General features: G+C 37.1%; 1 protein-coding gene across 2 annotated transcripts in view; it reads right to left on the bottom strand.

Annotated features, from left to right (window-relative positions):
* The window catches only part of ABCF1 (ATP binding cassette subfamily F member 1), a 66971-nt gene that overhangs the window by 13370 nt on the left and 40774 nt on the right, over positions 1-12827 (bottom strand). For both annotated transcript variants that reach the window (XM_058168238.1, XM_058168239.1), the window contains exons 21-23: positions 10416-10587; positions 8576-8650; positions 7407-7477 (exon numbers count right to left, since the gene is read on the bottom strand). In XM_058168238.1, coding sequence (XP_058024221.1) covers positions 7407-7477; positions 8576-8650; positions 10416-10587 — 318 coding nt within the window. The remainder of the gene's footprint in view (positions 1-7406; positions 7478-8575; positions 8651-10415; positions 10588-12827) is intronic.

Genomic DNA, 12827 nt, shown 5'->3' with positions numbered 1-12827 from the left:
AAGGTATGCAAATATATGAAAAAGCATTTGGAACTTCAAAAGCTAGAGGAGTTGCAACACTGATATCAGATAGGGTGTACTGTGAAGAACATAAGGTAATTTTGGATGAGGATGGAAGATATGTAATAATTGTTGGGAATCTTAATGAGGAAAAAGTGACACTTGTTAATGTATATTTACCGAATGAAAAACAAAGAGAATTTCTTGAAAAAATAACAAAAATTTTGGAGAATGAAAGTGTAGGAAAGTAATTGTGGCTGGGGATTTTAATTAATCAGAGATAAAATAGACAGTACTAATCCCACCGCTGTGGAGGAGCAAATAAAATGGGGATTTTAAATATGTGGATGCTTGAAAGCGTGGTTGATGTGTGGAGAGAGGTTAAAGGAATTGAGAGAGTATACACTTTTTTCTCTAAGATATATAATACATATTCTAGAATTGATTATATTTTTCTTTCTAAAGATTTGTTGAATAATGTGGATAAGGTAGATGTGGGAATTTTTAAAGATTCTGATCATGCAGAAGTTATGGTGGACTTAGATTTTAATTTTGAGAAAAAGAAGCTATTGGAGATATGACGAAATTGTATAAAATGAAAAGGATAAAAATGGATACTTAAAAATTGGAGGAAAGTTGGAGATTAAATGATAACGGGAGGTTAAATTTGAAATTGTTTGGGATGCGATGAAAGCGGTGTTTAGAGGAGAGTATTAAATTATCAAGTAGGAAATATAAAAATTATAAAATTAAAATGGAAAGAGATAAAAATCAGATTAAAGAATTGGAAAATCAATTTTGCTTACTAAAGAAAAAAATTCTTCAGGAGCTTAATATGTTAAGAAATAAAATGATAGAAGAAGATACAGAGTTAGTAAAAGAAATTTGAGATTTTAAATAGGAATTTTTGAATTTAGTAATAGAAATTCTAAATTATTGGCAAAGATGGCGAAAGATAAAAGAGAGAAGAGAGAAATTGGAGTTTTGATAGATGATAGAGGTATAAGATGTTATAAAAATTATAAAAATTAAAATGGAAAGAGATAAAAATCAGTAAAAATGTTGGAGATGTGAGATGGAATTGGGGACTTATGAACATATGTGGTATAATTGTGATAAGGTTAAAAGTTTTGGCAACAATTGGAGAAAATGATATTTGAAATGATGGGAAAGTAATAACATTGAGAGTGGAAACTATATTATTGTTGGTAATTAAGGAAATAGAATTAACAAAATATGAAAAGAATTGATTAGAATTATGAGAACTTTATCTATAAGGATTAAAACACATTGAAATATTTGGGTATAGTGCTTTCACTTAAGGTTAAAGAATTGGAAAATCAATTTTGCTTACTAAAGAAAAAAAATTCTTCAGGAGCTTAATATGTTAAGAAATAAAATGATAGAAGAAGATACAGAGTTAGTAAAAAGAAATTTGAGATTTTTAAATAGGAATTTTTTTGAATTTAGTAATAGAAATTCTAAATTATTGGCAAAGATGGCGAAAGATAAAAGAGAGAAGAGAGAAATTGGAGTTTTGATAGATGATAGAGGTATAAGATGTTATAAAAAATTAGAGAAATGTGAAGTGGTTAGAAATTTTTTTCAGAATCTATATTCAAAGAAACCAATTAATCGGGGAAAATTGCAAAGCTATTTAGAAAAGTATGTGGTGAAAATTGATCAAACATATAAGGAATTGATGGAAGAAGATATAACACAAGATGAGATTAATGGAATAATACAAAAATTAAAATTAGGGAAAGCTCCAGGTGAGGATGGATTACCTGTTGAGTTTTATAAAGAATTTAAAGAATTAATAATACCAAGATTGCAAAAATTATTCAATGGTATATTACATGGTGGGTAAGTACGTCCGTCATGGAATAGAACGGTGATATCCCTAATTCCTAAACCAGATAAAGATTTAGAAAGGATTGAGTCCTATCGGCCCATTTCTTTAATTAATCAGGATGCAAAGATATTTACTGCTATTATAAGTAATAGATTAAATAGATTTATAGATAGATATATAAGTTATAATCAAGTAGGTTTTGTGAAGGGTAGATACATGAGTGATATTGTTAGAAGAGTATTAAATATTATAGATGTAGCTGAATATAATGGTGATAAAATTGGTATAGTATCATTGGATATTTTTAAAGCTTTTGATTCTGTACAATGGGAAACAATTAAAGTAATTGTGGAGGCTTTAGGCTTTGGTAATAAGTTTATACATGTTATTTCAAAATTGTACCAAAAGAGCAGTGCAAGAGTGAAGGTGAATGGAATATTAACTGAAGAGATAAAATTAGAAGCTGGTACGAGACAAGGATGTCCCTGTCCCCAACATTATTTTTATTGGCTATGGAAATATTGACAAAATGATAGAAAAGATGAAGAATTAGAAGGATATAAGGGTATAAGATAAATTTGTATGGATGATACTTTAATTATTTTGAAAAATGTAGAGAAAGATCTGAAAAGATATATAAGCATTTGATAGAATTTGAGGAAATGACAGGATTGAAAGTAAATTGGTCAAAGTCAGAATTATTGATGGATAGTAATGGTAATGAGTCTGAGAATATGCAAGAGCAATTTGGGATAAGGATTAAAACACATTGAAATATTTGGGTATAGTGCTTTCACTTAAGGTTAAAGAATTGAAAAAACTTAATTATGATGTGGTGATTAACGAAATTGAGAAGAAGATAGATAAATATAAAATTTTAAAGTTGTCTTGGTTTGGTAGAATTGCAATGTGTAAGATGATGTTGCTGCCCAAGTTCAACTTTTTATTCGAGATGCTACCACTAAATTTGACAGAGAAAGATATTGAAGGATATCAGAAAAAACTGGATAAATTTTGTAATGGTGGCAAAAGACCTAGATTAGTGAAGAAAATGTGGTATCAAAATCAAAAGGAAGGTGGATTAGGAATCCCCAAATTATTTAATTATTACTGTGCGTATGGTATCCGGATAGTGGTAAAAATATATAAAGGTGAAGATAACTATTGGAGAGACTTAGAGTTAAGGATATAGAGAAATTTGGATCAAGGTGGTTTTAGATAAAGCAAATTTAAAATGTGTAAGTAGAAGTTATTGGTTAAAGGATTAAGTAAAATGTGGAATAAATTTGTTAAAATTTTAATTCGGATATAATCTTTTGGGGAGACAATTGGAATTTGGCCAATTAAAATAATATAAAACGAATGAAGTGATTAAAGAGGAAAATATAGAAATTATTAGAGATTGGATAAAAGTTATGGAAATGAAAGGAGAAAAAAAGAGATTATAGAAAAATTAGGGTTAAGTTGGTTTGAAAAAATACAGATAGAAAAATGGACAAAAAAACTAAGGGAAAATTATTCGATAAATAGATGTGAAACTGAATTTGAATATTTAGTATCTCGGATTATGAAAGATGAAATTGGGCTAAAGGGACTCGTTAGTAGGGTTTATAAGATTATAAATTCTGATGAAAAATTACAAAGAGTGATGAGGACAAATTGGGAAAAAGATCTTAATATTGAAATACCAGAATCAGATTGGAATGTGAATTGGAAGAGTAGAATTATGAGAACTTTATCTATAAGGATTAAAGAGCACAATTATAAAGTTGTTTGGAAATGGTATTTGACTCCAGTAAGATTGTCACAAATGGATAAAAAAATTAGTAAAAAATGTTGGAGATGTGAGATGGAATTGGGGACTTATGAACATATGTGGTATAATTGTGATAAGGTTAAAAGTTTTGGCAACAATTGGAGAAAATGATATTTGAAATGATGGGGAAAGTAATAACATTGAGAGTGGAAACTATATTATTGTTGGTAATTAAGGAAATAGAATTAACAAAATATGAAAAGAATTGATTAGAATTATGAGAACTTTATCTATAAGGATTAAAGAGCACAATTATAAAGTTGTTTGGAAATGGTATTTGACTCCAGTAAGATTGTCACAAATGGATAAAAAATTAGTAAAAATGTTGGAGATGTGAGATGGAATTGGGGACTTATGAACATATGTGGTATAATTGTGATAAGGTTAAAAGTTTTGGCAACAATTGGAGAAAATGATATTTGAAATGATGGGGAAAGTAATAACATTGAGAGTGGAAACTATATTATTGTTGGTAATTAAGGAAATAGAATTAACAAAATATGAAAAGAATTGATTAGAATTATGAGAACTTTATCTATAAGGATTAAAGAGCACAATTATAAAGTTGTTTGGAAATGGTATTTGACTCCAGTAAGATTGTCACAAATGGATAAAAAATTAGTAAAAATGTTGGAGATGTGAGATGGAATTGGGGACTTATGAACATATGTGGTATAATTGTGATAAGGTTAAAAGTTTTGGCAACAATTGGAGAAAATGATATTTGAAATGATGGGGAAAGTAATAACATTGAGAGTGGAAACTATATTATTGTTGGTAATTAAGGAAATAGAATTAACAAAATATGAAAAGAATTGATTAGAATTATGATTATAATAGGTAGAATTATAATAGCTAGATATTGGAAACTAGATGTGATTTTAGAATAGAAGAGTGGAATTCTGAAATGTGGAAATTAGCTTTAAATGATAAAATGACATGTGATATTAAAATTAGAAGTGGTGTGTATAAAGAAGATATTTTCTGGAAGACTTGAAACCATTTGTGGACTTTGCGCTTGGAACATTGGACGCTTCAGTACCTGTACCTCGAGAACGTGGATTTTGGCAATCATGAGGATATATCCAAGACCCAAATCTTCCTTTTATGTATAGCACAAGGGTGTAATAATGTATTTTACTCTCCTTATGTACACTGACAGCATATATACCAAAGACAAATTCCTTGTGTGTCCAATCACACTTGACCAATAAAGAATTCAATTCTATCCCATCAGATTAAAAGAAGTCATTTTCATGGACTTATCCTAAAATCTTCCCCAATAATCACTTGCATTGGATATACAGATCCCTCACATCCTGGATATAAACTGTTTCAATTCCTACCCTCAAAACAATGCTATAGAGCACTGCACACCAGAATAACTAGACACAAGAACAATTTTTAGATAAAGCAAATTTAAAATGTGTAAGTAGAAGTTATTGGTTAAAGGATTAAGTAAAATGTGGAATAAATTTGTTAAAATTTTAATTCGGATATAATCTTTTGGGGAGACAATTGGAATTTGGCCAATTAAAAATAATATAAAACGAATGAAGTGATTAAAGAGGAAAATATAGAAATTATTAGAGATTGGATAAAAGTTATGGAAATGAAAGGAGGAATAAAGAAATTATTGAAAAATTAGGGTTAAGTTGGTTTGAAAAAATACAGATAGAAAAATGGACAAAAAACTAAGGAAAATTATTCGATAAATAGATGTGAAACTGAATTTGAATATTTAGTATCTCGGATTATGAAAGATGAAATTGGGCTAAAGGGACTCGTTAGTAGGGTTTATAAGATTATAAATTCTGATGAAAAATTACAAAGAGTGATGAGGACAAATTGGGAAAAAGATCTTAATATTGAAATACCAGAGTCAGATTGGAATGTGAATTGGAAGAGTAGAATTATGAGAACTTTATCTATAAGGATTAAAGAGCACAATTATAAAGTTGTTTGGAAATGGTATTTGACTCCAGTAAGATTGTCACAAATGGATAAAAAATTAGTAAAAATGTTGGAGATGTGAGATGGAATTGGGGACTTATGAACATATGTGGTATAATTGTGATAAGGTTAAAAGTTTTGGCAACAATTGGAGAAAATGATATTTGAAATGATGGGGAAAGTAATAACATTGAGAGTGGAAACTATATTATTGTTGGTAATTAAGGAAATAGAATTAACAAAATATGAAAAAGAATTGATTAGAATTATGATTATAATAGGTAGAATTATAATAGCTAGATATTGGAAACTAGATGTGATTTTTAGAATAGAAGAGTGGAATTCTGAAATGTGGAAATTAGCTTTAAATGATAAAATGACATGTGATATTAAAATTAGAAGTGGTGTGTATAAAGAAGATATTTTTTTGGAAGACTTGGAAACCATTTGTGGACTTTGCGCTTGGAACATTGGACGCTTCAGTACCTGTACCTCGAGAACGTGGATTTTGGCAATCATGAGGATATATCCGAAGACCCAAATCTTCCTTTTATGTATAGCACAAGGGTGTAATAATGTATTTTCTTTTTGTTTGTTTGTTGCAAAAAAAGTAATAAAAATAAAATAAAAAAATAAAATAAAGCGGGACTGGCATAATTGGTGATGTATTTTAATTGGGTTTTTTAATATTTTTAACTTCTTAATTTAAATTTTAATAATCAGCCTTTAAAATTTGCTCTTTTTAATTGTTGTTTTAAATTATATACATCTTTGTTTTTATTTTGGCTGTACACCGCCCTGAGTCCTTCGGGAGAAGGGCGGTATAAAAATTTAATTAATTAATAAATAAATAATAAATAAATAAATAAATAAATATCTATCTCTTCCCACTTATGACTGTAGCCATGTTGCTTGTATCTTTCAATTATATTGTTTTTATTTGTTTCCTAGTACAATTTGATAGATTATTAGTAACCTTGCCTATCCCTAAGTGTTGTATCTTTTTATTCTTGATGAATGTATTTTACTCTCCTTATGTACACTGACAGCATATATACCAAAGACAAATTCCTTGTTTGTCCAATCACACTTGACCAATAAAGAATTCAATTCTATCCCATCAGATTAAAAGAGAAGTCATTTTTCATGGACTTATCCTAAAATCTTCCCCCAATAATCACTTGCATTGGATATACAGATCCCTCACATCCTGGATATAAACTGTTTCAATTCCTACCCTCAAAACAATGCTATAGAGCACTACACACCAGAATAACTAGACACAAGAACAATTTTTCCCCAAACGCTATCACTCTGCTAAACAAATAATTCCCTCAACACTATCAAACTATTTAATAAATCTGCACTACTATTAATCTTCTCATCATATCCATCACCCATCTCCTCCCACTTATGACTGTAACTTTGTTGCTTGTATCCTTATGATTGATATTGATTTGATCGTTTCCGGATTGCTTATTTGTAGCCCATGACTATCATTAAGTGTTGTATCATTGTGTTAAATTTGTACCCCATGACTATCATTAAGTGTTGTAAGTGTTGTACCTTGGCGAAGGTATCTTTTCTTTTATGTACACTGAGAGCATATGCACCAAGACAAATTCCTTGTGTGTCCAATCGCACTTGGCCAATAAAAAATTCTATTCTATTCCATTGCACTCATCTAGCGCTCAATCAAAAAGGGCCCAAAACAGAGAAAAGGAAATCTCAGGACGACAATCCACACCAAGAAAAGCCAAAGTTTGAACAGATGGTACTTACCGGTGTAAGCTTCCCGGTTAACAGCAATAGTAGTGTACTTTTCCCCACTCCATTGGGGCCCACGATACAGACTGAGGGGCAAGAAAAAGGGAAGAGAAGGGATTATCATTAGTAACAAGATGGTGCCAGGGAGACAAAGTTTTTAAGAATCTGACATATTTCCCCCCAACTGCCATCTTTCAATACAGTCCTTGAATTATGACCATTTGTTTCCAGCAGAACTGGAAAAAAAATGGCTTATGGCCATTTTTCACACCTATGACCGTTGAAGCACCCCCATGGTCACGTGATCGAAATTCAGATGCTTGACCGCTGTCTGGTATTTATGATGATTGACATGTCCTGGGTATCACCTGATCCCCCTTTGCGACCTCCTGACAAGCGAATTCAAAGGGGAAGCTAGATTCACTTAACAGCTGGATTACTAACTTAAACAACGGCAGTGATTCACTGTACAATTGTGGGAGGGAAGGTCGTAAAATGGGACAAACTTGCTTAACAACGGTCTTGTTTCCCCATGGAAATTTTGGGCTCACTTGCAGTGGCAAGTTGAGGAACCAGAAGCGACTTTTCCCAGCTGCAGCACTTTTAAATTTTTTATTTTTATTTCTCATAGACCTATTTAAGTGTACAGTCTCTTATCCATCATTAATCATTGATCATTCATCTTATCCTTTAACTTTCATTTTTATTTGTTCGGGGCTGCTCTTTTACCGTTTCCTCTTCTTTGCTTTACCACAACCTTTCCTCTTCTTCTTCCCTCCTTTTCCTTCTTCTGTCCCTTTCTACTTCCTTTGTTTCTCCTCTCCTCCCCTTCTACTTCCCTTCCCCTCCCCTTCCCCGACTCCTTTCTTCTTCCTCCCTTTCTAACCCTCTCTCCTACTCTTCTTTTCCCTCCCTTTTCTTCCTCTCCTTTTCCCTCTCTTCTATCCCTCTCTCTCCTTTCCTCTCTTCTCCCCTCCTTCCCTCTCTCTATTACTCTCTCCTTTCCCACTCCTCTGTGGTGTCCATTTTCAATTTAATCTAGAAAGACCATTCTTTTAAATTTTTTAAAAGGAGAAACTCCCGGTGAGGATTTCCCTCTCAGAAACCAAGAAACACAAACGATACCCGTATACAGAAGTCTGTCAGCATGAAAACTTTACCTTCTCTCCTTCCACATCACTTACTTCGTGATTCCATGTCAATTCCAAAGTCCAAATTTTTGAAAAGGGGCTTCTGTCCTTCGTAACTGAAGTCCACAGCTAAAAGAGAAGCAAAGAGATAAGGATCAAAAGGTGGGGGGAATGTTTTCTTGAGAACACAAAAGTAAAGTTTAGATAGAATAACAGCAAGTAACAGCCAGTCTGAAAAAACAACAACAGTTCTTACTCCAGCTGGTTAAAATAGCAGAGCTTCGATTGAACAATTAGAATTTGAAATGAAGTTATTAGGATTTTTTTTTACCTCACCCTTCTTTCGTCCCATTTTTGATCCTGAGTTCTGGACTGAGAGTCTCAAAGCAAAGGATAGTGATTGGCTTTGAACCGACCCACAGATTGTATACAAGCTGCCCTGGGAGCCCTATCCTTAGCAGATAATGAAATCTTAAAGAGATCAGTACCCTCTGTTCTGAAAAGTGCTGCAAACTTGTTGAAGATGCTGCCAGCTTCCCCTCCCCCCTGAAAATTCTCCTTGCCAAGCAGTGTTTATGTGTTGCAGCCATTTTGAAGGCAGCTACTCCCTCTGGGCAAGGGCTACTAGCTACAAACATGATGGGAAAGCAACATAAAAAGAAATCTTTAGGAATCCTAAACCAGGAGACTACACTGACTGCTTATCCTATAGTGCAGTGATGGCGAACATTTTCGACACCGAGTGCGCAAACTGGAATGCGCATGCATACACGTGCATGTGAGCGCATCGGAGCGCCAGAAACCCAAAGACCAGCTGGCCAGCACGTGCATACCTGTTTTCAGGCTGTTTTTCGGGCTATTTTCAGGGCCGTTTTTGGCAGTTTTTCAGCGCTTGCAAAGACCAGCTGACCACATGCACACCGGAAACCAGAAGAGCAGCTGGCGACGGCGCATGTGCCCACAGAGGCTCTGTGTGCCACCTCTGGCACACGTGCCATAGGTTCACCATCACGGCTACAGTGTCTGATCTCTCATCCCATCATTTCCAATACAACCGAAGTGATAACAGACTCCCACCCCCGAAAGGTACTTACAACCATGCTCTGAAGTTCCGACACCCACCCTCCCCAATCACGTGACCACAGTACAGTTGCTTGGCAACTGGCTTACATTTACGGCTGTTTGCTGTGGCCAGTAGTCAACACTATTTACAACACTTTTGCTGGTATAAACTGGTTTATACTTCAGGTTTTCGGCAAAACTCCAAGCGTGCAATGAATTTGCTTTCTGTAATATCCGCTTAACGACTATCATAAAAACTGTCGAAAAATTAGGTCAGTCATATGGGTGATCCACTTTACAACTGTCATGGCTTGTGACGATAATAAGCAGGCTCCATTACAATCGTAAGTTGGGGAGAAACTATATGCTCATCTTATTGACAGAATCCTTGATACATGCAGACAGTCTTGTTATTGCTCCAGTTTTCTAGCACCGGGGAAGCTAAGAAACAGCATAAATCTCCCCAATTATTTCTCCATTCATTAGCAATCTGTGGGCAAAATCCTGTCCCGGCCATCTGAGATCAGCAAAAACTAAGGCAGGAACTTAAATCACATGGCTGCCAGGTATAAGGGCTCAACTTCCTCTCCCCCGCAGATGCCTCAGTCAGCCTGGTCTGGGACACTGGGAATTGTAGTTTAGCAAAAGCCAGAAATTAAACTTCCCTCTCTCTCCTCTAATGCTTGAAGGAAACAGAGTTCAGAACAATTGATAAGAGGTTTTTTTCTTTTCCCCAAGAAAACCACTCACTCTTCTTCAGGCTCCTAATCCTTCCCCTGTAGTCTCCCCACACCCTTCCTTACAATTTGCCCTGCAAAAGGAGAAACCCTACCATGAAGGCCCAGAATGGGTGGGGCAAGAGGTGGCGGGTCAGGGAAGGTGAATTTCACAGTGTATTCCTTGGGCCGTTTCAGGAGCTCGGGGGCCTCGTTGGATTCCTCGTCCGGGTTCTTCTTGCGACATTTCTGCTGCTTCCGCGTCAGGGCCTCCTTGGTCTGCTTTTCCTGGAGCAAGTAAAGACAGGTTACAGGAGGAACAGGCTGTCCTTCTTTTCTTTGGGGCACGGAGGGGAGACAGAGGGGCGACGGGAACATGTTTTTCAAAAATCAGAATGTTTTCTCTTTAGTGCTGCAAAACCGTGGCAGGGATTCTGATGGCACCAAACGGGCAGGACTCAGGATTTCTGACCGAGTGGGAATGAGCTCTTCTCATGGATGATCTCAAATCTCCCAATCTCCAAACAGGTAGAAACCTGGATGGCCTACATCCAGGATCCGGCCCCCGGGTCTTGACTTTTGACACCCCTGTCCTACAGGTAGTCCTTGACTTGTGACCGGTTGCTTACCAACCTTTTGAAGTGATGACACCTCTCCCTCCCCAAAGGTACTTATGACCCAGAGCACGTCTGATAGGGTCCCCCCACCCCTCTGCAGTCACGTGATCACATTTTGGTGACCACACTCTGCCAACTAGCCTTTGTTTTCAGATCATTTGAAGTTTTCCAGTCACATGACCATAATTTATGACTTTCTAAAATCAAAATAAAGTGTTTACTTCCAGGTTCTGGCAAAATGCCCATTGCAGACAGTGGGTTTGGGTAATGACTAGGGATTCGCTTCACAATCAGAAAATGTAGAAGAAAGAAAAGAAACTTTGAAGTTGTAACAACTAACAGAAAAGTAGAGTTGGAAAGGGCCTCGGAGGTCTCCTAATCCAACCTCCTTGCTCAAGCAGGAAAATCATGGTGATCTGCTTAATGATCACCACAAAAAAAATGTAAATGTTAAGCAAGTCGTCATATGACCAATGAGGTTGGTCATATCACAGCCTGTTTAACAACTGGCATGTTGTTAATTCCGATCATGAAGACTATTTGTATTCTGCTAGTACAGTCAGAAGGGGTTACAGAGTGTATTCCAGATTAAACAGGGCACAGCTGTATTAGTTAGTATTCTCAATTAAGCTAGGACAATGATGGCTAACCTTTCTGCCATTGTGTGCCAGGGTGGGCGGGGTGGGTCGCGTGTGTGTGTGCCCACATCCATAATTCGATGCGCGCGCCCCCGCACATGCGTGCCCGACTCTCCCCTTCTCCCCATCCCCCCCTCCTGACACACAATGGCTCGATAGGCCGGTTCTTCTCTCTCACCTGTGTTGTGTCTTGCCCGCCCTCAGAGCAGCCGGGGCCTTCTTACCTGCTCCCCAATACTGAGGAATGTATGCCTTCCGGCCCAAGTCCTGGCTCCATGCCCCCACAAACTGCAGAAGAAGGAGCATCTCCCTGCCCCAGCCCTGACTCCATGCCCAGGCAAACGGAGCAGCTAGACCCCTCCCCCTCCTCCACAGCAGGTGAGCCTGAGGAGGGTTTACTCCCAAGAACAGCTGATTGGAGTGACCCTCGCATCAGAAGATTGGAGAGGCGGAGGCAACAGAGGGAAGGGAGGGGCAGGCCTTAATGAGTGCTGAGTCATGGAGCCACACCCCATGGCCTATATAAAGGAGCTACTTTCTGGCAGTCTCTGAGTCAGGCAAAAGTCAAACTTATCTTGCTGAAGTCACTTACTGGTCTCCTGCCTGCTCTGAGGACTTTGCTAGGACTTTGGGCAGAGCTGCAGAGGCAAGCCTGATTCGGATTTCCCGGACCCAGCCGTCAGCGGAGGAGTGGGACACGACAACCTGGCTCCAGAGCCTCTCTATGAGTCAGGGGGTGGGGTGGGTGGAAAACGACCTTCTCATCCCCTGGAGGCCCTTCAGAGGCCAGAAACGGCCCATTTACCAACTTCCGGTTGGACAGGAAGTGACCTTTTTTGCTGTCCCCAGCCTCCAGAGACTCCTAGAGAGGCTCAGCAAAAAAGTCACTTCCTATCCAACCGGAAGTTGGTAAACGGGCTGTTTCTGGCCTCCAGAGGGCCTCCAGGGGATGGGAAAAGCGATTTTCGCCCTTCCCAGACTCATAGAGAGGCTCTGGAGCCAGGTGAGAGAGAAAAACGGGCCTTCCCCACCACCAACCAGGCTCTCTGGGGGCAGGAAACAGCCTGTTTTCTTACTTCTGGTGGGCCCAGAAGGCCCGAAAATCAGCTGGCCGGCGCACATGTGCGCCGGAGCTGAGCTCGCATGCCCACTGATATGGCTATGCGTACCACCTGTGGCATGCGTGCCATAGGTTCGCCATCACAGAGCTAGGATGTCAGAATACCAACAAGCATGGATGATGTTACCTAATTAGGTAACTTCTGCAAGCAAA

This window comes from Ahaetulla prasina, chromosome 2 (genome assembly GCF_028640845.1).
Source record: "Ahaetulla prasina isolate Xishuangbanna chromosome 2, ASM2864084v1, whole genome shotgun sequence".
NCBI lineage: Eukaryota > Metazoa > Chordata > Lepidosauria > Squamata > Colubridae > Ahaetulla > Ahaetulla prasina.
Note: the sequence above shows the minus strand (reverse complement) of the source record. Positions and strands in the feature narration are given on the sequence as shown.